Source organism: Lentinus tigrinus (assembly GCF_003813185.1).
Source record: "Lentinus tigrinus ALCF2SS1-7 unplaced genomic scaffold L226scaffold_7, whole genome shotgun sequence".
Classification (NCBI taxonomy): Eukaryota; Fungi; Basidiomycota; class Agaricomycetes; order Polyporales; family Polyporaceae; genus Lentinus; species Lentinus tigrinus.
In genome coordinates, this window is record NW_027137916.1 from 210,196 (window position 1) to 235,761 (window position 25,566).

The following is a 25,566-nucleotide window of genomic DNA, read 5'->3' on the forward strand; positions in this document are numbered from 1 at the left end:
GGCTCTTGGGTGGGTGACAAGTGTCGAGGCGATGGGACGTGAGGTCGCGAGGTCGCGAGGGCAAGACACAGGTGCGGGGCCTCAGGGAAGAATGATAAGGAAGAGTGGCGGCCATGTTGATAGAAGTCGGTTCAGGCGTAAAGGCGCGAAGTACTAGACAGAGATGAAGAATTCTATTTTATGCTACTAAGAAAGCCTAGCCAGAGAGGCATCTGCGACGAGCCAAGAGTTGACGGTAGAGTATGGCGGTGCGAAAGCAAGTCATCGAACAGGCGCGGCCGCTCCGGGACGGTCGACACCAGCGCCAATGGTTGCTCAGAGGCATCACGAGACAAGCTGCATTCGCTATAGTATAATTAATAGTATCTAGCTACAACGTACACGCAGACGCACATCCTGCGCACGACTCTAAACGGTGCGCCGACAGCCTCTCAGACCGCCCCAGGTGCCCAGGACCCCTCGGACATCCATCCCGAGACCACGCGAGGTCATCTCCGGTCCTCTCTGTTTATCTCTGACATACCTCCCGACAGACCCTCCTCACGCAGTGAGTCAAGCAGCAACGAGTTCGAGTGAATATGTCGAATCAGCGGAAGATAGACCAGAAGAAGGTCGCGAAATACACAACTGCGAGTGTGAGCATAGCGAGGCCAAAGCCGGACCAAAGGACTGATATTTGGAGTCCGCTGCTAGAGCCTGAACCTAGGGTTAGGTTCCAGGAGTCTCGGCTGGTATACCGCTGATGTCCCATCACCTCGTGTTTTCCTTTTGCGTACGCACCTTGCCTCGCCCAAAACTATACTAGAAGAATTGAGGACGACTAATGAGCAGTATGCCCCCCAGCGCCGGCGGGAATGATGTGAGATCGACAGTGTGTACGTCTGGTTGATATGGGCCAGGTTGGAACCAAGCTCATCAGCCCCCGACTTGGTAGGATTCGTCGATATCGTGCGACGGCCTGCACGTGGAGAGTAGTACCTGCACTCTACCTCCCAACCTTGTTAGAGCGAGTCCCCAGATATTCCGCTTGGCAGCTAGACGTACCTGAACGCTCAACGTTGTCTAGTACAACGTATATCATGGTAGGGCCAAACTAGACCCCGGGAGAGGCTTGGCATTGGGAGGAACAAGGTTCCTTTGTGCGGGGCCGAAGACGTGTGTCAGACTTCAGTGCTGGCGGTGCGAGTCGGAGTCATCTCCAGGCGGATCAGCAAATAGTTGCGCCCCCTTGTCAAGGAAGCCTGTCAATGAGGCGTTGTCAACGAGATCTACAGCAGGCGTTCAATATATTGAGCACGGTCATGATCGGCAATGTGACCTGCCAAGCCCATGGTTCCCGAAGAGCACCGGAGCACTCACAGTTAGGAGCACGCCGTGGTCCCAGTGAGTGGATCTTCGCGGTGTTTATCGTCAGGTGTTGTTCTCGTGGTGGATGTAGGGGAGACCGATGTTGTCCGGAGAGGATGTTGAGGATGTTGAGGACGCAGGTCAAATTCAGAGTCATGGCGATCTCGGTTAGGCCGCTCAGCACAGCCATCCCCGTGATTAGGTTCACTTAAACCACACAGATGTGCTTGGCGACTACTGGTCATGGCAATGGCCCATTGGCCGCGAATGTTGTTCGGACATCCGCTTCCAAGGAGGTTTGCAAACCCTCCGAAGTCGTCGGTGCAGTGAACCATGGGGCTCGGAACCAGTGGCAACCACGCCTTGTACTAGCCATGCGTTCCAACCTCGGGGATGCATTCACCAAAACCGTGACGATCACCGTCCACCGTCAGTTGCCCGCGATGAATTACATTCCAACAATCTAGTTAGGGCTGCGCAGTGCAGCTTGAGTGTGCATTCGGAAGCGCGATGAAGTACACAATCGACGCCGATCCAGCTGACCTGCTGGACTTCTGAGAAGGACCATGCTTCTATCGGGGATCAAACACTGGACTACAAGTGGCGAAAGAACACCCCCAAGTCACCGGGGCAGTGCTTCAAAGCTTCATTCCCTCATCCTGTGCAGGCATCCAAATCAACGTCAGTCATCCGATACGCCCGGAACCTAAAACATCGACAACGGAGCGGCCTCTCACCTATAACCGCCGCAACAACGCCCAGGACTCCCGCGAGAGCAGCACCACCAGTGGGCCCGTTAGGGAACGCGCTGTTACGCTTGGAGTCGGCGCACCCCATCCCCGTAACAGTCTCCTCGCAGACCGTCCTACGTAGCATAACAAAGCAGAGTCAGCGCTGGTCCATGGACAGGACAGGACACGCCCTCGGAACAGGACTCACCCAGGCTCACAGTACGAGCCATCTACGTCGGGCCCCTAAGTCAGTACTTCGTCTTCAACATTGAAGATGGCAGAGAACAAGGACGCACCGGAACAGCACTGCGAGCCGTCGAGCGGGTAGCAGGTCGTCTCGGAGCAGGAAGCCCAGCCCGAGGGGCATCCGTCGTTCTGACGACGCGTGAGGCTGCTCGACACGCCCCCGCTGCCGAGGCCACGGCGGGTCAAGTCGGCAGCCGAGGCAGCCTGGAGCAGGAGGAGAGCCGGAACGACGAGGAGAGCGAGGATACGGGTGTAGGACATGGCGAATGGGCTTGCAACGCTCGAGGCAGGAAGGATCGCTTCGGGACAGATAGTAGTAGTACTTGGGTGGTCGGGCTCGCTGGAAGCGATCATCGACGGGGATGGCCTGGTTATATGGCTCTCGCTGACAGCTGGTCGTTGCGATGCGACGTCGACCAGATGGTGTCTGTGGACCTTGACGTTCGCCTCCGCCGCTGTCGCCAGGTAGGCAAGCGAACGATAGATAATACTTACGACCCACATCCACGCTGCCTCTATCACGGCGAGCGCGCACCGCCAAGGTGCGGAGAAGTCATTCTGAAGCGTAGGTTGTCAGCTTTGTGATAGACAGGACTACAAGGTAATGCCTACAGCGACGTACTTTGGACGCGCCGTGTCAGATACGTCGACGCTGGACGTCTGAGCTCGTTGCATGGCAGTACAGTACCGTCACCATCAAGTCGGCTCAAGGTAGTGCGCCTCCACACGTCCCTCCGACTGGATGGAGGAGTGCCTACGACGCGTCCGAAGTATCAGCAGATGTGCACGTCGAGGACGTCTATAGTGGTTGACGGGCGGGACGCCTCGGGCGCTCGAAGGAGGGCGGAAAGGCGGCGAATAATGATGTTGTTCCAGCGCAAGCCACGGCAGTGGCGAGTTCACAATGCGCTATGTTGCAACAGAAATACATGGCTTGACAACATTCCTACTCTTACAAACGTCCTCCTCAGCGCTCAGTGGAAGTACGGCGTCGCGTACGCCGACACGGACAGCCACGCCTCGTCCAGGACCTTCAAGACTTCCTCCGCTGTGAAAGATGCCGCATCAGCATCCCATTCCACTGAGTCGAGTTTAGAGGAGACTCACGCAGCGGCCCCTTCTCCAGATCGATCAAGTTCTGCTCGATGTGCTTCGTGCTCGACGCCCCGATCAGCACCGCGTCCCCGTACTCGCGCTTCATCAGGCTGTGGTGCGAGATCCAGCGAAGCGCGATCTCGGCGAGCGTCAGGTTGTACTTCTCCCCGACGGCCTCGATCTTCGACAGCGCGTGGAAGTAGGGCTCATTCCAGTAGCGTACGCGGTAGAGCTGGAACGAGATGTTTGAGTGAGCTGCATGGGCATAACGAGGAGGGGGGAGGGGGAGGGGGTAGACGCGATAGAGGAGAGAGGATCCAACACGTACCTTTCCCACGCCCTTGTTCGGGTCGAAGCGCGAGCCGGGCTCGACCTCATCCTGCAGCGAGCGGTAGCGTCCCGTGAAGAACCCACCGCCGAGCGGGTTGAACTCGTAGAACGCAATGCCAAACTTGCGCAGGCACGGGAAAAGCTCGGGCTCGACCTTGCGGTGGATCGCGTTGTAGATGCCCTGGTACGCCGTCGGCTGGATATACCCGTTCGCCCTGCAGATGCCGACGATCTCCGCGACTTCCCATCTGGATCGTGCACCGGCTTTAGTGGCGGGTGGGTAGAGGAGAACGGGAAAGATTACACACGACATGTAGTTCGAGATGCCGAAACGCTTGAACTTGCCCTCCTTGTAGAGATCGTTAACTGCCTTTAGGGTCACCTCATAGGGCGTGCCGCGGTCAGGCCCGTGCAAGTACCACATGTCGATGGAGCTATATCCCGAACGGATTGGGATGTCAGATCGGAGACTTTGACTTGAGGAAGCGATCACGTACTCGGTCTGCAGCGCCTTTAGCGATATGTCCAGATATTTGCGCAGGTCCTAGCATAGGATATAGACGGCATCAGTACGTCAGTTACTGAACTCTATGTGCTACGGAAAACTAACCTCAGGGGAATGTGAAATCAGACTGGGAGCCCCTACGGCACGGGAGCCTGCCGCTGCCTAGTTCCCAGCGGTAGTCAGTTGTCGAGAGCAAGTAGATGCATTGAGACGAGGGTGACGCATACAGTGGGGTAGAGCTTGGTGTCCATGACGAGTCCGCGCTTCTTCCAGTTGACCTTGCCCAGGTACTCCTCGCTGGTACCGCCGCAGTACACTCGTGCGGTATCGATCTGTCCGAGACGCATCACATGAAGGTCTCTGGTTGGGCGCATGCAGCTAGCGACGCACCTCGTAATGACCATGCGCCTGGAAAATGTCGAGGATAGCCTCGACATCCTTGAGTTCGTACACGCGGGCACCTGTCGTTCGCGAGTCGTGTTGCTCAATCATAGTTTCTTCTGACGAGGGGACATCCCTAACCTTCCTTGCCCTGTTCCCCGAAGGTCATGGCACCCTGAAAATTGTCAGGCTGGCTGTATGCGACATGGGCTACGGCAACTCGCACCATGACAACGTTGAGGGCGGATTTCTGCTTGTTTTCGGATGCCATATCGCCTTAGTGTATCGGGAATGGTGGGAGCTAAGATACAAGATAGACCATACGGCCATAGGATCTCTCTCTTTTATACCAGTGTGCAACCTGACGATAACGCCTCATTCCACGATGATTATACATCTGGGTACCCTCACGGAAGACGAGTGGGTATGTACCGACCGGAGAATAGACAAGGACACCGCGGGTAAGTATGTTCCCTGTGATCTCCAGAAAAGATATGCGTCATGTCACGTGGTCAAAATATTGGGTTGTGCTCGCTGTTCGACACTGCGAACAGAGCAGAACGTTCTCCCCCCGGTACAGGGCAAAAACAATCCGTAACATGCCAGTCAAACGCAGCTTTTCAATGACCTTTTGGCCCCGTCGGGCACAGTTCGCCGTGTATAGGTCCATTCGGCAGAAACGTTACTGACCTGGTACGGAGTGCAAACAGCTACCCTGTTCGCAACGATGCCGAGGACAGTCAGAACGTGAGAGGTCAGACTCTCAAAGACGTTGATGATGCATTATGGCAAAGCTGGTAGTACACAGAGCGCAGGTGCAACAATTGCTGTGGATGACGTAGGGCGGTGGGTGAGGAGGCCAAGCACGACGGTGCGCATACACTCACCCGAAGCTGTCCATAGGGAAAGCGCAGACCATCATCTCTCCGTGCAAGCTAGTACTGTTTACTTCTGCTCGGGAGCGGCCTTGTGGAGCTCGTCGTGCTCCTTCTGGAGCTGCTCCTGTAGGAATGCAAGCGGAAATGTCAGAATCTTGCCCCAAAGTCAGATCAAGACGACACGCACGAGCTCAGCCTTCTTCTGCGCAATCTAGTGGCATGGCCGGATGAGTCGTATGTGGGCATGGAGGAAAGGACCGAGACGCACCTGCTTCCTCAACTTCTCGATCTGCTCCTTCTCGTGCTGGCGAGCATACTGGTCTGTGGGATGCGTTCAGCTGGCATGCTCCTCGGCGTCGTGACTGCCATCGCTGACCTTCGTGTGCCTTCTCCTTCTTGCTGCTCAAGCCGTCAGCATGCCGCACGCGTCGTCGTATGCGAGGCGAATCACTCACTTGAATGCGTTCTCGGTGTAGGAGCGCGCCGCGACGGGGGTCACCGCCGCACGGGGCGCACGAGCAGCAGAACGGGCGGTAGCACGGGCAACGAATCTCGCGAGCATCGTGTCTTTCGTGGTGAGTGGGGGTTCGTAGGAGGTGGTGGGATGTGAATTGGAGAGGAGAGTTATACGCGACGCCGTGCGGGCTGGCCAGCTCTGGAGGCGCCCGCGGGGAGTCGCGTCTACCCGGCGCCGCCGTACCGAGACTCACCGAGGCCATGTCACGCGGGGCGTTCCGTCACGTCACGACCATTCCTCTTCCGCATCGACCATGTCCTCCGCTGTCCTCAGGCAGGCCTCCGTCGCCGTACGTCTTTTGCTCGCTGTTCGCGACGTCGAGCACAGTTCTGACAACCCCATAGGCTCGTGCGGTTTCGCGCCAGTGCGCGTTCTCGACCTCCGCTGTCGCGCGCAAAGGTGTGTACGCCCCGCAGGCTGGCACCGTGGCATGCACTGACGCAAAACTATTCGCACTCTTCCCCTCTCATCGTGCTGGACGTCCTTGAAAAAATGAAGACCTCATCCAGGATCTCTACATCCAGCAGCTGAAGTCGTACAAGGCTCCTGCTCCGGTAAGTTCCGCTTTCCGTGACCTCCCCAGTCTTGCGACACCACGCACACAACACCCGCACCCCTGCCGCTCTCTTTGTTGCTCTACAAGTACCATCCATGCTGATGCACCTCCCCTCGCATTAGGCTAAGGACGCACACGTCGGCGTCGTCAAGGCCTACGCTCTTCCCCCCGCACCCCAAGCGCCCACGCTCCCCGACCTCGCGAGCGAGCTCTCCGCCTGGGATGCCACCGAGCCGACGTTCGCCGCTGCCGCGAAGCCCGCCGCGGAAGGCGAGGAGGCCGGCCCGACTGGCGCGGAGCAGTTCCTCGCCTTCCTCGAGGCGGACGAGCCCAAGGCCGAGGCTCACCACTAGATCCTTGGAGCGTCGGTTACTGTCGAGAGTAGGACAGAAAATGTTTGCTAGAGGAGCCGATGGCAGCCTGTGGTTCAAATCTCATCGGGGTGTGATTGCGTGCGTTCAAGTCTCCAGTAAGCTGTTGGAATCAGGACACGATGCACTAAGCATATGGCAATCCCGCCGCGCCGTCCAGCGCAAGCAGCAGGTCATGACGTTGATTCAAACGCTTGCTGTTGCAGCAGCGACACTCAGAATTCTCCAGACCCCCTTGCCCAGCGGAGCGACAAGCAGGGAACGAAGAGGTCGTGTTGCACGAGTACGCACTACTTGACATCGTGTAGGCATGCGCATACCACCCATGACGGTACATGACACTGCTCAATGCTCGTCGTGCAAGAGATTCGATAAGGCACATCCTCTACGAACAGAGATCCAAGCTTCCGAGTCGCAACTCGCAACGGTTGGGCTGAGCTTGTCGCGCGCTCAGAGGAAGTAGAGAAATCGGCGGGAGGTCAGGCCTCAGGCCGTGTTGAATCCTTGCCGAGCGAGGGTATCGGGAGGTCCTTGTCAGCGACGGCGACAGACGCGACATATGCATGCATATGCACGTGCGGAACTGCTTCAATTGCAGGCACCCTCCGCAGCTCCTCCACAGTAAGTTCAAGCTCGTGGCATGAGGCAAATATTCGGGCTTGCAAGTGGCACGCGGTGCTTGCGCGCGAACCCTAGTAGCGCGGAGAGGAAGTCGCTCAGAGTGCATGATCTCCCCATGATTATGAAGCGCAACTTGCAAGGGCCCCATTCGAGGTCACGGAGGAGGGCGGCTACTACGCGAGTCTATCCGAGTGACATGGGGATATGAAGAGGTCCTGAAGCAAACCTGGCCAGGCCTTCCGCGCTATGATGTTCATACAGAACTGGGATGGTGACAGTCCACGCGTGATTATTGTGAGTCCGTTTCGCACAGCGCGCACAATCGCTAACAGGCTCAGCTATGGGTCCGAATACATACTGTACTGTATCACACAGTGCGGTAACTAGTACACCTTGCGCCCGTGACGCCAACGGCGGATCCGCGCAATAAATGCATCTACGAGCCGCATCCTGGCTCCAGCCGGAGGTGGTGAGTCTGAGCGGGCATTATTATCGATCTTGTCCTGGCTCTCCGACCAGCGTTTCTGCGTTATCATCATCATCACGAACGGGCTCGGAGCTCGACGGCGTCGGTGCCAGCAGCTCAATGCCAAACTGCAGGGGCCGCCATTGAGTCAGATCTAACGCGAAGTCCATCCCGCTCAAGTGCAAGACCCTCGTGAACATCGCGTGTGCGCGCAGGATGTTCGGATCTGGGGTCGCAGGCGGAGTTGCTCCTCCCATCCGCCGGAGGGAAGGTAACGTACTGCTTGACGTCCGAGTCGGACGCTGTGCCGAAGACTTTGCTAGGGGTGAGGTGAGCGTACCTACGACCTCCTCGTAGAGAGGGTTCTACATTCGGAGATCATGAGCCCGTGTCTCGCCTCCGTGAACACCCTTTACCTCGAAACTTTGCCGGGGCCGTATCAATCCAGCAAGGCAGCTCGTCTATTCTTCGTCGAGTTCGCAGGAAAGCTCCCGGGGTTGCGTACATTATTCGTCGACGGTATGGATTTCACTCACCAGCGACCTTCCGTCAAGTGGCCCCTGCTGTTGTCACAGTTCCGCACCATCACGACCCTGACGTTCTTGAATTGTGAATTCGCATCCTTCCACGATGTGCGACGTCTGCTCACTGCACTACCACCGCTCTCCACCCTCGACATCCAGCAGCTCACATGGCCCATGGTCTCACATGAACTGCACCTGCAGACGATGGCCCGCCCCCGCACATATTGGCCAGAGTTACGTGAACTTCGCATCCGGTATCTGCCACCGCAATGTGCGGCCGTGTTCCTCAGGTGGATTACAGCAGCGCTACATGGATCGCCCGTCAGAGTATTGGACTGTCGCTTCTCCGACTTGCCTTCCGCTGGGTCATTGCGGGAATCTGTGGACGCTTTCATGGGTCGCGTTGGGCCATCCATCACAGATCTTCATGTAAATATGACTGGTATGTACGATTATGGTCTTGTCAACCGCGTACTAATCATTGCTGATGCTTCTTGTACCATATGCCCAGACAATTTACCTCTATCGGGGTTCATTGCTCTCAAATGCTTGTCTTGCAACCTTGGCTACTACAAGGGCAATTGGGAAGACTTGGCTTCGGTCCTGCAAGGCGTCTTGCCAAACATGATACAATCTATCACGTTCAACGATGTCTATACCGATAGACTTCAATCCAGAGGGCACAACGACGCCGCCTTCTTGCGCTTCGACCATGACACCCTTAAGGAAATCGATGGCATCCTTTCATGTGAGCGATTCGGCGATCTTCGGGAGGTCGTCCTCCGTGTATGGCCAGATGACGAGGAAAACACAGAGCTTCTCTGCGCACACGCCAGGAGATGCTTGCCCAAGCTTCATAAACGGAAGATCCTCCTCCTATATATCAATTGGGGACTACAATGTTTGGTGAGCTTCCACAATGTACACGTTCAGCACGATCAGAGACTAATTTCCCCGCTACAGGATGTCGAATGAGGACATGAGGACGCACACGGTCTGGCCGGACCACGAGTATCCAAGTTCTAGGACGGGTCGGACAGTTGCAAGTGAGTGGGTGCATCCGAGTCGTTCGAGTTCGCGGGCCGGCAGGGAGTGGCTTCCGCCGATACCGTCACGCCGAGAGAACCGCTGCGTCGAACGAATATCCACGGACTATGACCTCCCGCGATAAATCCACGCCCTGACTGGTCTTCCATCGCCTCGCTTCTCACTGGCATTCGGACTGTTCTCTTCCCTTCCAATTGTCATCAACTCTTCCACGTCTGAAACGTCCGCACGTTACACCGCCCGGTGCGGTGGTGTGCATACGCGCCTCTTCCGTGCGAGTCTCGCAATTCCTTTCGCTCGTCGATATCTCTGCCACCGAGGATCTCCCACTTCCGATCGTGACCTCTACTCTCCCTGGTATTCCTATGTGACCATCACCATATACAGCCATTTCGATCACGTCCCTCGCCCTCGCATTTGCCGGAATGGCCCCCTCAAGTTCAAGTCCGAGACATTCACAACTTCGCGGGTCTGGCACTGCACCCTCCTCCCGTCTGAGCCTCTCGCCGCTTGCCGCTTGCGATTCTTGCACTCATCCAGACCAGTCTGACCACGGTGACCGAGATCTTCAATCGCGACCTCTACTGTTCCATACGCGACCACCCATAGTATCCCAATAGCACTCCTCTCGACCATGTCCTCGACCACGCCACGGCCTTGCATTCGCATTCCACGGAGCCTTCGCTGCTGCTGTTAGTGCAGTCGAGGCCACGTTGCAGACCTGGGCGGTAATCGTGCCTCGCGCATGCGACAGAGGACCTCGCGTGCCTTTGTCGAGTCATCTTCAAGTTCATGTGCTTCTTGAGCAGTGCCGGTCGCTGTTTCGCTGGACTCGCGCTATGCGCTCGCTGCGCCAGGGTTGAGGCCGATCACGCGTAGCACAGTATCACCGATCCCCACAATGAGAGCCCAGTACTTATGCGGAGAGGACTCGGACTTGGATTGGACGAGCAATCTTCGGTATTCATTCCCGCGTCAGCTATGTATCTACTGTCATTTTCTTTTGTTCCTTTTGCGTATGATCTGGTGGTTGTTCGTTCATGCTTAGACTATCAAGTTGAGGTGCTAGGCTGCGCCGGACGCCAAGTAACCCGCTGAAATGCAGCGCCTGCTAGTGCAACTTCTGCGTCTCTCTTCAGTCCCACAGCACTCGAGTGCCCTCGGAGGTGCGCTAACTCACAGCCTCGCACAGCGGTGGCAAGCTCGCCATCTTGCGCCGTAGCACAATGAGCCCAGCCTTTTCGAACGGAACCTACGACTCACCTTAGCTCGGTGTTTGTGGCCATACCGGACGTCATGGTCTGCTGGCGGTCAGAGTCTATTGTATCGTGAATACCACATTTACAGTAGCTACCTTATTTTTTGTAGCTGTTTGTCGTGGTATCAACGCCTCTCAATCCAACGACACTCCATCGAGAACATTCCGATGGCGAGCCAGACCCTGGGTCCTGATGGGATGTCTCCAGATCTTGTGTCGTTCTCGATAGCTGGTCAGTCGCGGGCCCGGGCAGAAGGAAGTGGATGAGGGCAGCAGGCTGGGACTCGCCTCCCGTTGTACCCTCTCTCCGTTCCTTTCCTCCTTTCCCTCTATCTGTCTGTTCTCTGTCCGCCTTATCGCTCTCTGTCTACGTTGTCGCCTTGACACCCAGACGTGGGCGTGCTCCCAGCTACGTTTGACGCGCTCAAAGTTCAGGCTTGGGCCGCCGCCGACGGTGAGTGTTTCACTGCCTCTTCTATGTATCGGGTTGCCGTGCTGACGCCGGCCCCCATTCTGCTCTTCAGCAAGGACGCTGACCCCAGGGGTCCGGTGCGATCTGCGGTGTGCGCTCGTTGTGGTGAGTGTTTGCCTCGGTCTGAACAAGTCGCTAAATGGCTTACTGTCCATGCATCTCGGTTCAGCCACAGATGTATTCACGGTGCGCTGGGAAGCGTGCGCAGTGACGTAGATGAGTTCGACCGGGGTTGCTCGATGGAGCGGGGTCCGGGAGGTGCGCCCGACGTGTCTGTTGAACGTCATTCAAGCTTCCGAAGCTTACCTGAGTTACCAGATGCAAGTCATTTCGCGCAACGGTGAGCTGGTTCCCTGTAGGCTCTGTCAACGTTCAACCATGACAAATCTGAGGGACGCAAGCAAGACACTCACCCCGGCGAGTCCTCGTCGGCGGCAGACATCAGTAATTCCCCGACGTTTCAGACGCGTTCAGAGAAATCTGAAATTACTGATGAGGGCAAGAATGTGAGCTCATAACATTCTTTGCCGCCGATATTATCACACCCATCGAGACCGCCGCGTTTCAAAGCCGGTCACAAGCCCCCAAGCGAGGAATACTGACGCGTAGTCAGCACCACCTGTACAGTCAGCTGGGACAACGTCGGTCACTCGGAAAATTGGTCAAAGGGTCGAAGCGGTGCCTCGCGTCCTATCGAACTCTACGTGGCCATTCCGGATATCGATATATAGCTCGAGCTCGGTGTCTTGGTCATCGTTGACTCTCTTTCTTACCCATCTGCCACCACCAACATGCCCGGCCTCGACCTCAAGACGAACGTGACCGTTGCAGACGAGAAGGCGTTCTGCATCGAGTTCTCGAAGGTGTGTCGGTTACTTGTATTCTCGATAGCATGCTCAAGCGCAACGATGTCGGAAGTTCGCCGCCGAGACTCTGGGGAACCCCGAGGATTACATCTCAGTCCACCTCGACCACAGCAAGCCGTTGACGTTCAAGGGCACGTTCGACCCTGCCTTCCTCCTCACCATCGTACGTCCAGTTGATTCGTCGGACCCCTGCCTTTTCCCACCTATCCCCATACAGATCAGTCTGGATAACCTCCAGCCCGAGAAGAACGAGAAGTACTCCAAGGCTTTCTTCGCCTTCTTCAAGGAGAAGCTCAACGTTCCCGGTGACCGCGGCTATATGTACGTCAACATGCATGATTGCATCACTTATTGAGGACGACATTGAGATCACGGTATTGACCTACTACCCAGCACCTTTATTGATCCTGGCAGGTCGCACATAGGGTGTGTATCTATTTCTCCTGTGGAAGGAACGTGACACTGAACTGTGGTCATACAGGTACCAAGGCACCACCATCCAGTCTCTGGTCCCGAGGAGACCGTGATTATGAGCGGAGTCTATGAAATAGCAAGTGAAGTATGATAAGAAGGAATCAATCGATGTGTACCAGTGCGCCAATATATTGATCTCGTCCGAGATATGTGGCAATAGCATGTCTGCCGACGGCAAGAGTATGGCACCATTTGGTGAGGTGAGTGCCTTGTACATCGTGAGGAGGAGGGAGCAAGCATCAAGTCGAGGTGCGTTTACGAAACATCGATCAATGGATTATATCCCTCACCATGCTCCTTCCGTTTATACCTGCGTCTAGTCGGTCGTCTGTGCCTTCCAGCGGGCATCACTGCTTCGATACAACGACGGTCAAGTGTTTCAGTCAGCGGCTTACCCCCGACGTATCCCTAACAATGGATCACTTCAAGTATTCGTGCAACGCGCTGCACTCTCCCCTGAATTCAGAACCAGCCACGACCGTCAACCGGGCGAATGATTATCGCATGGCCCGACATTGCAAATCATGGGTCCGAACCCGACTTAGACCATTCAGACGCGCACATATCGACCCGCTGACACGCAATAAATAAACAGCGGCACAGACACAAGGTACATCCATCCCCCACACATAAGCCACACATCGCCATTGTTTGTGCGATGGCTCCGGCGAATGTCATCATCCAGCAGGTCCCAGCACCTTCAGGTACACGAAGCTCCTACGTCCCACTGATCATTCGTGCTTTAACTGTCCCGTAGAAGCACTCAAGGAGGATGTCATCAAATTGATGATCGACCTTAGCATCGACGGTAGGTATAGTTTCACATTATGCTCTCGACTGCAATGTATTGACTACGTATCGGATAGACCCGGGTCTCCTGGCGCTGGTCGGCAATGACCCACTATTAGTCCCCCTCATAGCGAGGACATGGGTCAGCGATGGGGTCGCCATAGGAGAGCTTTGGACTGCTACGGAAGGTGACGAGCTGGTGGGATTCATGATGTGGACGCCGCCCGGAGCGACTACGAAGATATCGTGAGTGTTGTATGTGAAGCCCTGTGGCGCTCAGGTTGTTGGATCACAGACCTCTTCTGGTTCAGGAAGGAAGAGCGGGCAAAGATTCAGGAGCCACTGCTCGACGCGCTGTCGCCGGAGGGTCTGGAGTACTACAAGAACACGGTATGCCATCCACAATCGCTAGTCCGCACTTCGGCTGACTTCGTACAGGACACTCACGAGTTTCCAACATTTGTCACGAAATGTATAGCCCCTGCAGTAAGTCTCCACGTGCGTCTTCGATCTGCATCCAATATCATGCTCACTTCCTGTCATAGAACCTGTAGAGTCCTGCGATGTCTACTTTGGCAAGTAACATGGCGATATTGTATGCAACATGTCACATCAGACTGATCCAATTCATCCAGATACAAGCTCTTCATTCACGCAATAGGCCAGATCACCGATTGAACAATCACCATGAATGACCAACACCTTATCCTTCATTGGCGAACATACAGAAGACCTGGCTCCGGAAGGCCGTAAAACTCTTTCGCATATTCCTCCAGTGACTGTGCGGGGATGTCGGGGTAGAGCTCGCGCGCGTCGAGGTATCCCAGGCGCTTCGCGTTTTCGAGCGTGTTCTCATGGAGGAAGTGCATGCTGTACATGTACTGGAACCAGATGAGCGACACAGACAACTTGAAGTCCATTGGATCCTTGTCATACAAGACTTGACCGTCGGCGATCTGCTTCTTGATCTCTTCCTCGGACACCTATGTCCAGCGTAACAGGTCAGCAAGCTCTCTATATGGACGTCCACGACACATGGGGAGGACGAGACGTACCTCGACACGCTTGGCTCGAAGTGCATCCCCATCGCCCGAAACACGCGCCCCGAGCTCCTGTGCGTCCTTGTGCAACACTTCGTCCTCCCATACAATAACCGACTTGTTGATGGTGCGTGGGTCGGCGATGATTCTCGCGACCCACGTGCCGATGTGGTGCACGTTAGTGAGCAGGTTCTTGCTCTCGCCCCCGCCGTAGAGCGACCGTGACCAAGAGAGGGCCGCTTCCGGCGCGCCTGTGCTGCGCAGGGGCAGCGGGAGGAAGAACTGCATCCACCAGCCGACGTCGATGATGGTGTACCCAACGCCGAGCTCCTTGACGTACTCCCTGATATCGAATTTCTGCGCAAGGAACGAGACGTGGTGAGCACTGCGCCTTGCCTTGTTGCCACGTCGCTTTCAACACTTCGAGCTCACGCACCACGTCAGTGAGGGTACGGATACCCCTCGTGTCGCCCGGGGTAGCCCAATCGGAAGGGACGACGCGCTGGACGCCAACCTCCTTCGCTGCTCGGAAAATATCTCGCTGCTGGTTGCCGATGCGGGCATCGACGGCGCTGATGAGGACGTCGACGCCTTGTAGGTGTTCCTTCAATTTCTCGTAGTCCTCGGTTATATCCCCGATGCGGATCTCGACACCGGACGTCCGCATCTTCTCGGTGACGGCCTTCGTCACCGATTGCGAACGGACGAGGGCCGCGACGCGCTGTTGTGCAGTTAGATGGCTGTGCAGAAGGATCGAGGAAGCTCAGGCGCACGTACGAAGTTGCCAGACTTGAGCAGTCCGTTGACGATGCTTTGTCCGGTCCCACCGGTCGCGCCGAGGACGAGGACGAGGGGCTTGTTGGTAGCCATACCGTGGATAGATGTGGGTTCTCTGCAGGCTCCAGTGCGTTCGCTTAGCTGCTTTTATACTTCACAGAACGAACGGACTCCGAAACGGTATCATGCTCTACCCGGCCGTCCGTTTTGACCTCATATGAAAGTCTATTTGTCATAATATCTCGGTCTGGAGCTCCCGTCGTGGGTGGGAAGTGGGTCGACGATATCCATCAGGAAGAACTCGCTATAATAAGCAATAACTTGGCGATCGGTGAGCATCTTACCAGATTGTTCGAAGGCGAAATGTGTCGATACTGGGTCAGTGACATCCAGCGCATTCACTTGCAGGTATACCTTATGATGCAATTCGTGTAAATGACCAGGTGCAAGAGGGCGTCAGACTGAGTACGTACGGGTCCCAACCTTTTTTACGGTGCAGGCTGCCAGAGGGCGCGTTGCGTCCCCCATCCAGGTTGTCGCTCGGTTAAAGATGTAATCTGTTGACCGATCGGAGGAAATGCTGTTGTGTACGCGGCGCAATGTGGGGCTCCTATTCAACTCAGGTCACCGGGGACTGTAGGGTACCCACTGAAACTCCCGAACACAGGTCGCGCCGAAGCGCCTGCAAACTCGCCTTGCCATGGCCTCCCATGTACTACACACCACTATGCTTTTTGCAAAACGGTTATATGCCAGGCGCAATAGTACATTGGTCCCCTCGATAAGTGCCTGCTCTTGCGCGTTAGCACGCCTGTCCGTCCTGCCTCGATTTCCTCCGTTTTGCCTCCGTTATTCTTGAAATTCTTTATGTACACTCTAATAAACTATCTTATACCTGGAAAAATACTCCGCTGCATGTACGCTCAACTGTAGCAACTCCTCAGCCTCGATGAAAGTGACCTTCTTCCGCGTCAAACAACCTAATTTCCCAGCGCTTACACGCCGAATTCCCCGCCAGCGTCTCCTAGATCAGCCCCACCCCTTCGTCAGTTGCCCTGCACACTTCATCCTACCTCACTGGGAACCTTCTGGCTATTTTTCCTAGGCTATGAGGACCTATATCATGCAATTTTTAAAATTACAAGGTGAGTTGTCAATTAAGATTTGGACTTCTTGGATAAGGCGGACAGGAAGTCTATCGCGCCAGGACCAAAACCTTCTGAGCGCGGGACAGAAACGCCCAGCTTCCGGGGCCCTAGAATCATAACACAACGGGCGTATGGCTTTTCTATCGTAGGACCTATTTATATTCCAATTGGACCAATGTGTGTTGGAATATGACATTTAGCCCTCTTGCATGCTTTTTCCCAGAATCCGTCCCGACTCTGGTGGTCATTCAAATCACATTAATTCTTTGTCGATATCCCTTAGCCGGCACATCGATATAGCCCCGGACGACCTCCACTTTGCCGTACGGTCCCATATTTCCGTAGTGAAGCCTCAGCCTGCCCTAAATTAGCCCGACAGGTTCCCAACGATGATGAAGCGCCTGAGGATTGTCTTTCTCTCCGTCTTCGAGTGACTCAACCTTGGACCTTGACGTCTGTGCTCTTATGCCTTTTCGGCACGTCGTCTCTATCTGTCTCCGCTACAATGCTAGGGGGCTAACCAACTTTGCGTCGCGGAATCTCAGTGGGCGGTCTTCATGAAGCTAGGTCTCATACTGGAGGGTTCGCGCCAGGATAGGCCTAATCCGAGTAATTTCGCATACATATTGTACAAGTTCCACGCAGTAAATCCAACCTCACAAGAAGATACTAATTTTCTATTACCAATCGCGAAGACGAGACTCTCCAGGCTCTGGCAGGCTGTAAAACTCCTTCGCAAACTCTTCCAAGGACTGCGCAGGGACGTCGGGATAGAGCTCGCGCGCGTCCAGGTACCCCAGACGCTTAGCGTTCTCCAAGGTGTTCTCCTGGAGGAAGTGCATGCTGTTCATGTACTGGCCACCCATATACTTCGAGGCCGCCAGGATGTTGTTCGGGTCCTTGGCGAACGCAGCTCCGCCCTCGGAGATGTCCTTCTTCACTTGCTCCTCAGACACCTGCCAACAGGCATGTCAAGTCAGCAAGCAACCCTGCACATGCAAAGCCTCCCGGTGCGAGACACTCACCAGAATGCGCTTCGCTTTGAGGGCATCGCCGTCTCCAGAGATGCGCTCCCCGAGCTCGTGTGCGTACTTTTGGGTCGCCTCGTCCTCCCAGACGATCACATACTTGTTGAGCGTGCGCGGGTCAGCGATGATCTTCGCGACCCACGTGCCGATGTGGTGCAGGTTCGTGAGCAGGTTCTTGGTCTCTCCGGAGCCGTAGAGGGACCAGGACATCTCCTTGAGGGTCTGTGCAACCTTGCTCCTCAGCGGGAGCGGGAGGTAGAGCTGCATCCACCAGCCGACATCGATAATCGTGTACCCGATGCCGAGTTCCTTGACATAGTCGTGGATCTCGAGTTTCTGCACGAGACAGGATCGTGGTGAGTGCCGAACCTGATTGGACAACGAGGAAGAGTACTGGACGTACCTTGTCAGTGAGGACGCGGACACCCCTTGCACCGGGGGTAGCCCAGTCGCAGGGAACGACACGCTGGACACCGACTTCCTTCGCCGCGCGGAATAACTCCCGCTGCTCGCCGAGTACGCGGAAATCGACGGCGCTGACGAGGATGTCTACGCCTTTCAGGACCTGCTTCAGCTTCTCGTAGTCGTCCGTCAGGCTTCCGACGCGGATCTCGACCCCAGAGGCTTTCAGCTCCTCTGTGGCGGGCTTCGTCACAGACGTCGGGCGGACGAGCACCGCGACACGCTACAAGAATACCGAAACAATATTGTATGATTAGGTGCTGTGCAAAATTCGGTCTGTAATCAAGATGTGCACTTACGAAGTTGCCTGCTTTGAGGAGCCCGTTGACGATGCTACGCCCGGTGTAGCCCGTTCCGCCGGGGACGAGGACGAGAGGTTTGTTGGTAGCCATGGCTTATGTGGATGTGTTGGCGAAGGTAGTTCTGTGAAGCCTCCTGAGATCAAATTCTCCGCCTTATATACTGCAGGATGTTCCCGCGCGACGATGCTCTAGATCTGTACTCGACTACTACCGGTTGTCGGGGTTAAACATCACGTAAGCGCCCAATTTGTCAGCGCGTATTCCGGGAATCCTACGTGGCGTCCTGCATGAAAGGCATTGGCTGCATGTGTACGCAGCCACTGGGGATACCGGAAAGTGCGGAGTTGACTGTCATCATCATCAAGAAGGCTGAGAGAATGGTGAACGACCTGTGCCGGATGGCCGCGCAATCGAAGTCGGTGTGTTCAAGTTGTGTCACCTCAGTCAGCAACCACGACAAAGCACCACGACAGAGAATTGCGAACATCTTTAATGGGGATACGAAATCGAATTGGCAGGAGGGCGAATACTAGTCCGGAGCCATGACGGCGTTCTTGAGAGAGTGGACCTCGCTGATCGACTCCCACCAAGTTCATTGCGACATTGAAACACCCTGCCGGCCTTTGGTTGACGGACGCGTGTAGCTTGTTCGACATGTTCTATCGTGACTAACTAATGCTTAACATCAGTGCTTCTTGTATCAACCCAACAGATCAGTATGTGCACAGGACGCGTCGGGCGCACTGACCTTCCATGTTCCCCGCATCGACGGTGTGAATGCACAACAACACACCCAGGGCGACCTGGCTTGTCTGCAGGGCATGGATCTGGATATCCTCATCATGAGTACTTCCTGCGCTAGCTGCATGTGGTAGACGATGATGATCCATATATGTTACCATACTCTGGCCTTATTGAACGTAGAATGCACGGCTCAGACTGCGACGTTTACAGGCCGTGAGCGTTATAGAAGAGAGCTGTCCATCATCATGCGAAGACGATGCGGACGACTTCCTCCAGGAGCGCTTTGCGTCTACACATGCACCGCTTCAACTGCTTCCGAGGCAAGTCCATAATCACAAAATCGACACTCACCGCAATGTCGGGCTCCGGTTGCCGGAGCGCGTGCCGTAGCAAAGCCGTCAGCCGCCCTACCCCGCACAGCGATCCTCAAGGACTACGCCCTGCGCGAGCCGCAGCGCTGGTGCTGCGACGTCGACGAGGTTGACCTTCCCAGTGGCGGAGACTGTAGGGGCAGGGCAGGTGGGGGTGGGGGGCGTCGATAGCATGTAATCATAACAACAACACATACATACATAAGGGCAGATCCTAAGAAGATGAGAATGGTCGCGAGACAGCGTCCTCCAGCAGCCACAATCCGAAGATCCATCCTCTGGCTCCTCGGCGTGGCAATTCCAGTCCGTTCTGGGCGCACACATCCACTACTTGCTGCATATCGTACTCACGAGGTCACTTATTACATTGAAAGGTGACGCGCACCGGACCGCAAGGGGGTGATGGGACGCATGCGAGAGGGGAAACGCGGTCACAGTCGTTTGAGCGCCTTCTTCCGCTTCTCGCCACCGGCCCCTGTCGCGACTGCAGCCCTCTTGACTGCTTTAGTGCCGCCAGAGGCTGGCTGCACGCCCACAGCGACGTTCGAGTCTGCCGTGCCGAGGGGCGAGGGCGACACGTGACGCTCCTTCGAGGATGCGCCCTTGCCGGGCGACAGGGACGAGGGACTGGTGGTCGGGGGATACGTGTTTGGTGTTGACGGATGCAGTGGTTGGGAGGTGGTTGAGGGCGGTTTCGAGGATACTGTAGGGGCAGCAGTCGTCGTGGTACCCTTCGTCGTGGCAGCAGGCGTGCTAACAACGGTAGAGGAGGAAGATGCGGGGGTAGGGGATGCGGAGGAGGTAGACGCTGAGGCAGTGGCAGAGGTAGACGGCTGGGAGGGAGTTTCTGAACTTGAAGGCGTGTTGAACTCAGCTGGCCGTACCTGATACGACGCGAGTGCTAGCGTGAGCTGAGGGGCCGAATAGTGAGGACGGAGCACCGCACCTTGGGCGTCGCATGTACGCTCGTGATCAGCCTCGCACGCTCACAATAGCTATTGTAGTCCTCCAACAATAGCTTCCCGGCCTCCTCGTCCAGCGCAGATTCAGGATTGGGGTAGATGAGAAGGCACTTCACCGTGACCAGGATGTGCCCAATCCCGTACGTAGACTTCCAGTCCTTTTTCAGCGTGTTGACACAAATCTCGCCCGCGGTCGAGACGTTCGGGTGGAAGATCTTCGTCGCGAACCAGCCTAGAGAGAAATGAAGCGGGTAAAAGATCTGGGGCAGAGAGAGCTAGGAGGGTCTGGAAGCGTACATTTGGGCGGGGCCGCAGGGAATTCTTCCGTGAAATTGAACCTAATCCTAAAGTAGCCACCTGCGTAGGGCGTGCCCTCTGCGCCACGACGCGTCAGCAGCGTGTCAAAAGGCGAGAAAATGCTCGAGACCACGCACCGGGACCCTCGACGATGCCCGTCACGTCCAGCATGTTATCTTCGTTGACAACGACGCGTATGCCGTCCGGGGGGTTGGTCCGAAGCTCGTTGAGCTCGCGCATGAGGCGGCGGAGGACAGCAGGCGTGACAGACTACACAGAACGCAGCGGTGAGTATCTGAGAACAACCACGGAAGTTTTTGGAAACATACCATGGGAGCGGAGGGCAGGAGAGGCGTGGTTAGCGGGAAGTTGAAGTTGTTGGTCAGAAGTCAACCAGTGTGGCGCCCGATTCATCTCCGACACGACCCTGCGTCCGCCCCGTGACACGTGACATCATGCAGTATCTCCCCGCCATCTCCTTTCCTGGCAACGGCGGCAGTTTGTTCTCTCCCTCCATGTCCCTTTCGCCGCGCTGGAAAATGGAGGTAGGTCAGTTGTCTGCGAGACTTTTCGTAGCTCATGAACATTGATCAGCACTCTAAGCAGATCGACTAGTACTTCCGCTGTATCTATCTTATGTTCTTAAAAATACTCGAGCCTTCAGACGCGTTCGGACGCGTTCAGAAAAATCTGGAATTACTGATGAAGGGATTCACTGCTCGCTGGATGCCTCGATGACCCGCTCGACGGCTGGAGGTCCTCGTAGAACACGCGCCCAACAGTGATGTCAACCCATAATGGTACTCATCTGTAGCAGAACCTGGTTTGCCCGTTCTAATTGGGTCGTGAGTACGCATCTTCACGCATGCTATACAGTTGATCACCCTTGGGAACTTCACAGCTTTCCGAACCTCCGTTTCCGCAGGTATCGGAGTGCACTTGTGAGTAGCTACATCATCATCATGCAACTCACTCAGATGCTTGCGACATTGTGTTTGGTACGTGCTGTTCCACGTATCTTGATTTGCGATGGAACTCACTAGAGCACAGCGTACGGCATCTCGAGGCTGTCGCGATGCTACGCCCAATCCTAACATCGTGCTGTAATAAGATATAAGATTTCTGAGAACTCGTCGGTTGCAGTGATCGAGTTCAAGAGTCTCACACTAGCCATACGACGACCTCTTCCTTGCTTCGTGTTTGCAACTCATAAGCCAACCAGCACGCATTGGAAGCTGATTGGGGCTTCAATGCTCTCTAGAAGGTGAGATTAGTATGGGTCGGAAGCACAAAGGCTTCACTTTCGGCAGAGTATCAAAGTCAGCAGGTCCGCAACGGCGCCACGTCGCCTCCATCGTTCAAGCATGCCTTCCGTCCTAACGTCTACGATATCGCTTCTGCCGGAACTGCACGCCATTTCTGACTTCCACGCTATTGTCGATCTCCTCATCGTCGAACCCGTGTTTCCCACTCTTCTCATCCCAATCGCCTTTTGCCTGTGCTTGTTCACGAAACCAGAGATTCGAAGGAAGCCCGTCTTCGTCTTGAATGTCCTCAGCGTCATGCTGGGGCTTCTCTTCGGAGGAATTGCCATTGCGACCGTAGTGAGTCTTCACTACACCTTCAGTACCGCTGCTACGCTCTTGACTATGATGTTGGCACGCGTCATCAACGTCGGTATCGCGCTCAGTAGGCTGCAAGATCAGCGATGCTTCCCATCTCTCCCCGGACCCGTGGGCTGCCATGACTGTTGGACGGCACATTCCCTCCGTAATGGCTGAATTGTGCATGGGGCTGGTCTATGACACGTACGCGCCCATCCTGTACTCACCATTGATAATCCGGCATGCTGACCGCCAATATTGGAAAGCATCGCCTCATGTCTCTTCCTCTTCCGCCTCTGCCAAGGCGGCGCGCTCAAAACTATCACAACTCGAGGGATCAACGTGCTGAGCAGCGGAGAACGCAGTACGTTCTAATCGCGCCTCTTCCCGAGGTCTCTTATGCTCACTCTCCTACCACTGCTCTACGCAGTACTCCTGTACCCAGCGCGGCTCCGCGCGCTCTTCTGGACTGCACTCACGAACTTCGTCGTCCCGGTGATCTTCAACATGATCCTGCTCGCCTTTGTCCCACGGGAGGACGCGAGCAACATCGTCGCCGTGTTCGCTGTTGGCTCCGTCAGCGTGTACGTCCAGATCGTGAGCGGGCTCCTCGCGAAGCTCTGATGCTTGGGGTCGTACAGGGAGACGACGGCGCGTGAGATGGCTGAGTCGATGGAGACGCTCAAGTTTGCGCATCCGAGCACGCTCGTATCCCACACTGGCATACACGTGGACCTGGATGTGGCGCGCAATACGTCGACTCTGTCTGGAACCAGTGAGCCTTGTTGAGGACGGGATCGTCATTTGATCAGTCTTCTCCTGTGGTTGGGAATGTGCTGTACGCCAGAGTATGTCGCGCACAAGGAGAAGATTACGAAGCCACCGGTATTCCCTGGGCTGTGTGCAACACTTTGTTCTGACAGTAGACGCCGCTCAGGATCGAATCGAGATGGCGACAGTCAGAAACGAGGAGCACAAAACTTGCAAGCAGACATCCTCCTACTATTCGCCGAAACATCAAAGTGCGGCGTCATGTGCTCCTCGCCACGGTAGCTTTTGTCTATCTTTGAATCCGTATGTGCTTTCGTCTTGAAGTCGTGGGTCTGACTAATTCAACCGACGGTTTGCGCTCTAGTAGCGCCTCGATGACAGCACAATGTCCACGTCAATGCTCAGGGACTCAGTCGCACGGCGTCACATATGCATCTGTTCCTGTCGACATGCGAAACGCTAGCCGTGCGGGCGACCCGCTCAACGAGCGTCGAGAGGCAAGTCCTCGGCCTCATGCAGCGTCGAGGCAATGTCAACAACACACCTTGGCAGGATTGACTCAGTTCGACCGCTCTATGGCATCCAATTTATCCACGCTCTTCTTTGATCTTTGAGCTGCGCACGTCTACAGCAGGCCGAAAGCGTCCCGAGGATGTCATGATTGAGTTCAAGAACCATTGCCAGGTTCGTGATATGAATCTCTGTTCCTTGGTTCGTCGGGCTCACGAAGAGCCTACAGCACTCTCCTGAATCCTGATCTCGGCTCCAATCTTCCTCAGGACCTAGGGCTTCATCAAGGTGTGAACTGCAAGGAGCTTGTAGGACTGCCTCGCTCGCCTTTGGGTATAAATGGCAGAGGCACATCACCCCGGGAAGACGTACCACGCTACCACCTCTGCTCTCTCGTTCGACGATGTCCTCAACACTTGCTCTGCGCGTCGACCTATCTCCGGGATTGGTGCCGCCCGCACTGCAGGCCGAGTTCGACAGCCTTGTTGATCTCCTTGTCATCGTGACCGTGTTCCCTACCCTCCTCATCCCAATGGCCGTGTGTCTATTTATGTTCACAAAGCCGGAGATCCAGCGGAAGCCCGTCTTCATCCTCAATGTCCTCAGCATCATGTTGGGACTCGTCTTCGGAGGGTTTTCAATCGCAACAGTCGTAAGTACTGACCCCGCCTCTGTGCTGCTGCCTCCTGATCCATTGGTACATAGTCTCGTACAGTTGCGGGGCACTTCGTCAGCGCGCAATTCATCGTAGCCCTGAGTGGGCTCTATTTCTTCATCCCCGTATGCGTGCAGTGCATCCTCTTCGTACGCATCTTCGCGGTCTACCCACCACAAACCATCTCCCGACTGCGCGCCGTCGCTATATATGGCACGCTCCTGGCCATGACAGTGGCACGCGTCGTCAACCTAGCTATCGCGCTCAAGGAAATGAACGATGCTTCTCGCCATGCCGCGAACGCGTTCGCAATCACCACTGTTGGGGCGCACATCCCCTCCATTATGGCCGAGCTGTCCATGGGGCTGGTCTACGACACGTACGCACTCTATCCACATATTTATGTATATAGTGGCCATACATATCTAATCCCGTGTCGCAGCATCGCGTCATCTCTGTTCCTTTTCCGTCTCCGTCAAGGAGGCGCGCTCAAGTCCAACACAGCTGAGGATCAGATCGTCAGCCGCGGGGAAGGACGCAGTACGTGAAATAGCCTCTATCCTCTGATCTCCGAGTCCCCTCACGCCTCTTCACAACATATAATGCAGTGTCGTACACCGCCCGGCTGCGTGCGCTCTTCTGGATCGCACTCACGAACTTCGTCGTACCCGTCATCTTCAACGTCCTCCTCCTCATCCTGGTCCACAACGAGACTTTCGGCAACATCGTCACGGTCATCGCGGTCATCTCCGTTAACGTATACGTCCAGATCGTCAGTGGACTCCTCGCGACGCTCTGGTGCCACTCGAGAGTCCACGGGGAGACGATCGCAAGTGCATCTGCGCGCGAAAGCCCGATGGTGGAGTCGATCGCGACACTCAAGTTCGCGCCACCGAGCGTCCTCGCTTCGCATATCCATATGGACCTTGACACCGTGCATGGGTCTTCTGCGACGGGGAGCAGCGGGACCGTTTGAGGAAGGGTACCAAAAGTTGATACTCGAGACCGACCGCGATAGGTTCCCGGACAGTGCAGTTGTATGCCGCGTCTGTTCCGGGGGCTCCTTCTGTACTCGAGAGTCCGTTGAATAAGTATATGGATTGACGGAGTTGCTTGACAGATTAGAGCTACCGCGCTGCTATCTCCGGACTTGTATCTTCTCGTCCGGCATTCCCGCTGTTGGAGTGACTACTGACCGAGGCCGAGGTCTGTACTTTGGCGATTGCTTCACATGGCAGCGGGACAGCAATACTCGGATAACAAACTGCGCAGAAATGGGCTTCAGCAGGACCCGAGCGGTTCTACACTCTGTCGACAACACAGAGTTCTCCAGACAACTTCGAACTTGTCCGCCCACGTCTAGCGAAGCTCAGGGCCTGCGCAGGTGCACTGTACCCACACAGCCTGGGAAACATACGGTA

The 25,566-nt window shown here is 55.6% G+C and overlaps 13 protein-coding genes across 13 annotated transcripts; 6 read left to right on the plus strand and 7 right to left on the minus strand.

The window, feature by feature from the left end:
* Positions 1 to 1,730: 1,730 nt before the first annotated feature.
* Positions 1,731 to 2,838, minus strand: L226DRAFT_532855 (uncharacterized protein). The gene is made up of 4 exons (XM_067680347.1): positions 2,375 to 2,838; positions 2,287 to 2,308; positions 2,085 to 2,212; positions 1,731 to 2,006 (listed from the first exon to the last, which is right to left on the minus strand). Exons 1-4 carry the CDS (start codon positions 2,583 to 2,585, stop codon positions 2,002 to 2,004), a joined length of 366 nt encoding a protein of 121 aa, XP_067537409.1. The 5' UTR covers positions 2,586 to 2,838; the 3' UTR covers positions 1,731 to 2,001.
* A 460-nt stretch (positions 2,839 to 3,298) lies between these two features.
* On the minus strand, positions 3,299 to 4,941 carry L226DRAFT_504746 (Aldo/keto reductase; the record flags this gene model as incomplete). Its single annotated transcript, XM_067677999.1, has 10 exons — positions 4,862 to 4,941; positions 4,777 to 4,810; positions 4,645 to 4,715; positions 4,482 to 4,586; positions 4,360 to 4,416; positions 4,247 to 4,293; positions 4,058 to 4,183; positions 3,748 to 3,997; positions 3,432 to 3,651; positions 3,299 to 3,372 (listed from the first exon to the last, which is right to left on the minus strand). Exons 1-10 carry the CDS (start codon positions 4,904 to 4,906, stop codon positions 3,299 to 3,301), a joined length of 1,029 nt encoding a protein of 342 aa, XP_067537410.1. The 5' UTR covers positions 4,907 to 4,941.
* A 581-nt stretch (positions 4,942 to 5,522) lies between these two features.
* Positions 5,523 to 6,095, minus strand: L226DRAFT_532856 (uncharacterized protein). The gene is made up of 5 exons (XM_067680348.1): positions 5,969 to 6,095; positions 5,890 to 5,912; positions 5,782 to 5,834; positions 5,701 to 5,724; positions 5,523 to 5,637 (listed from the first exon to the last, which is right to left on the minus strand). The coding sequence occupies exons 1-5, from the start codon at positions 6,073 to 6,075 to the stop codon at positions 5,581 to 5,583; spliced, it is 264 nt and encodes an 87-aa protein (XP_067537411.1). The 5' UTR covers positions 6,076 to 6,095; the 3' UTR covers positions 5,523 to 5,580.
* A 185-nt stretch (positions 6,096 to 6,280) lies between these two features.
* Positions 6,281 to 6,957, plus strand: L226DRAFT_611265 (uncharacterized protein; the record flags this gene model as incomplete). The annotated part of the gene is made up of 4 exons (XM_067686264.1): positions 6,281 to 6,319; positions 6,375 to 6,429; positions 6,529 to 6,584; positions 6,709 to 6,957. The coding sequence occupies 4 exons, from the start codon at positions 6,284 to 6,286 to the stop codon at positions 6,937 to 6,939; spliced, it is 378 nt and encodes a 125-aa protein (XP_067537412.1). The 3' UTR covers positions 6,940 to 6,957.
* A 2,918-nt stretch (positions 6,958 to 9,875) lies between these two features.
* L226DRAFT_352433 (uncharacterized protein) lies at positions 9,876 to 10,409 on the minus strand. Its single transcript, XM_067674153.1, has one exon. It carries the CDS (start codon positions 10,282 to 10,284, stop codon positions 10,012 to 10,014), a length of 273 nt encoding a protein of 90 aa, XP_067537413.1. The 5' UTR covers positions 10,285 to 10,409; the 3' UTR covers positions 9,876 to 10,011.
* A 1,494-nt stretch (positions 10,410 to 11,903) lies between these two features.
* On the plus strand, positions 11,904 to 12,818 carry L226DRAFT_611267 (Tautomerase/MIF). The gene is made up of 5 exons (XM_067686265.1): positions 11,904 to 12,208; positions 12,264 to 12,374; positions 12,429 to 12,532; positions 12,605 to 12,637; positions 12,693 to 12,818. Exons 1-5 carry the CDS (start codon positions 12,137 to 12,139, stop codon positions 12,736 to 12,738), a joined length of 366 nt encoding a protein of 121 aa, XP_067537414.1. The 5' UTR covers positions 11,904 to 12,136; the 3' UTR covers positions 12,739 to 12,818.
* A 525-nt stretch (positions 12,819 to 13,343) lies between these two features.
* L226DRAFT_569089 (uncharacterized protein) lies at positions 13,344 to 14,028 on the plus strand (the record flags this gene model as incomplete). Its single annotated transcript, XM_067684248.1, has 6 exons — positions 13,344 to 13,389; positions 13,443 to 13,493; positions 13,552 to 13,720; positions 13,786 to 13,864; positions 13,913 to 13,960; positions 14,020 to 14,028. The coding sequence occupies 6 exons, from the start codon at positions 13,344 to 13,346 to the stop codon at positions 14,026 to 14,028; spliced, it is 402 nt and encodes a 133-aa protein (XP_067537415.1).
* L226DRAFT_532862 (NAD-P-binding protein) lies at positions 14,009 to 15,588 on the minus strand. The gene is made up of 4 exons (XM_067680349.1): positions 15,292 to 15,588; positions 14,951 to 15,235; positions 14,530 to 14,871; positions 14,009 to 14,457 (listed from the first exon to the last, which is right to left on the minus strand). The coding sequence occupies exons 1-4, from the start codon at positions 15,382 to 15,384 to the stop codon at positions 14,185 to 14,187; spliced, it is 993 nt and encodes a 330-aa protein (XP_067537416.1). The 5' UTR covers positions 15,385 to 15,588; the 3' UTR covers positions 14,009 to 14,184.
* Positions 15,589 to 17,035: 1,447 nt separating this feature from the next.
* L226DRAFT_551772 (NAD-P-binding protein) lies at positions 17,036 to 18,553 on the minus strand. The gene is made up of 4 exons (XM_067682840.1): positions 18,229 to 18,553; positions 17,871 to 18,152; positions 17,465 to 17,803; positions 17,036 to 17,395 (listed from the first exon to the last, which is right to left on the minus strand). Exons 1-4 carry the CDS (start codon positions 18,319 to 18,321, stop codon positions 17,120 to 17,122), a joined length of 990 nt encoding a protein of 329 aa, XP_067537417.1. The 5' UTR covers positions 18,322 to 18,553; the 3' UTR covers positions 17,036 to 17,119.
* Positions 18,554 to 19,469: 916 nt separating this feature from the next.
* On the minus strand, positions 19,470 to 20,994 carry L226DRAFT_504754 (uncharacterized protein). The gene is made up of 5 exons (XM_067678000.1): positions 20,935 to 20,994; positions 20,743 to 20,875; positions 20,606 to 20,683; positions 20,293 to 20,540; positions 19,470 to 20,230 (listed from the first exon to the last, which is right to left on the minus strand). Exons 1-5 carry the CDS (start codon positions 20,935 to 20,937, stop codon positions 19,778 to 19,780), a joined length of 915 nt encoding a protein of 304 aa, XP_067537418.1. The 5' UTR covers positions 20,938 to 20,994; the 3' UTR covers positions 19,470 to 19,777.
* A 1,384-nt stretch (positions 20,995 to 22,378) lies between these two features.
* L226DRAFT_611272 (uncharacterized protein) lies at positions 22,379 to 23,362 on the plus strand (the record flags this gene model as incomplete). Its single annotated transcript, XM_067686266.1, has 5 exons — positions 22,379 to 22,413; positions 22,476 to 22,573; positions 22,640 to 22,793; positions 22,851 to 23,283; positions 23,345 to 23,362. The coding sequence occupies 4 exons, from the start codon at positions 22,379 to 22,381 to the stop codon at positions 22,996 to 22,998; spliced, it is 435 nt and encodes a 144-aa protein (XP_067537419.1). The 3' UTR covers positions 22,999 to 23,283; positions 23,345 to 23,362.
* Positions 22,965 to 23,771, plus strand: L226DRAFT_352575 (uncharacterized protein). The gene is made up of 3 exons (XM_067674154.1): positions 22,965 to 23,283; positions 23,345 to 23,664; positions 23,720 to 23,771. Exons 1-2 carry the CDS (start codon positions 23,060 to 23,062, stop codon positions 23,592 to 23,594), a joined length of 474 nt encoding a protein of 157 aa, XP_067537420.1. The 5' UTR covers positions 22,965 to 23,059; the 3' UTR covers positions 23,595 to 23,664; positions 23,720 to 23,771.
* A 122-nt stretch (positions 23,772 to 23,893) lies between these two features.
* L226DRAFT_521572 (uncharacterized protein) lies at positions 23,894 to 25,121 on the plus strand (the record flags this gene model as incomplete). Its single annotated transcript, XM_067678711.1, has 4 exons — positions 23,894 to 24,142; positions 24,196 to 24,524; positions 24,588 to 24,685; positions 24,754 to 25,121. 4 exons carry the CDS (start codon positions 23,894 to 23,896, stop codon positions 25,119 to 25,121), a joined length of 1,044 nt encoding a protein of 347 aa, XP_067537421.1.
* Positions 25,122 to 25,566: the final 445 nt, after the last annotated feature.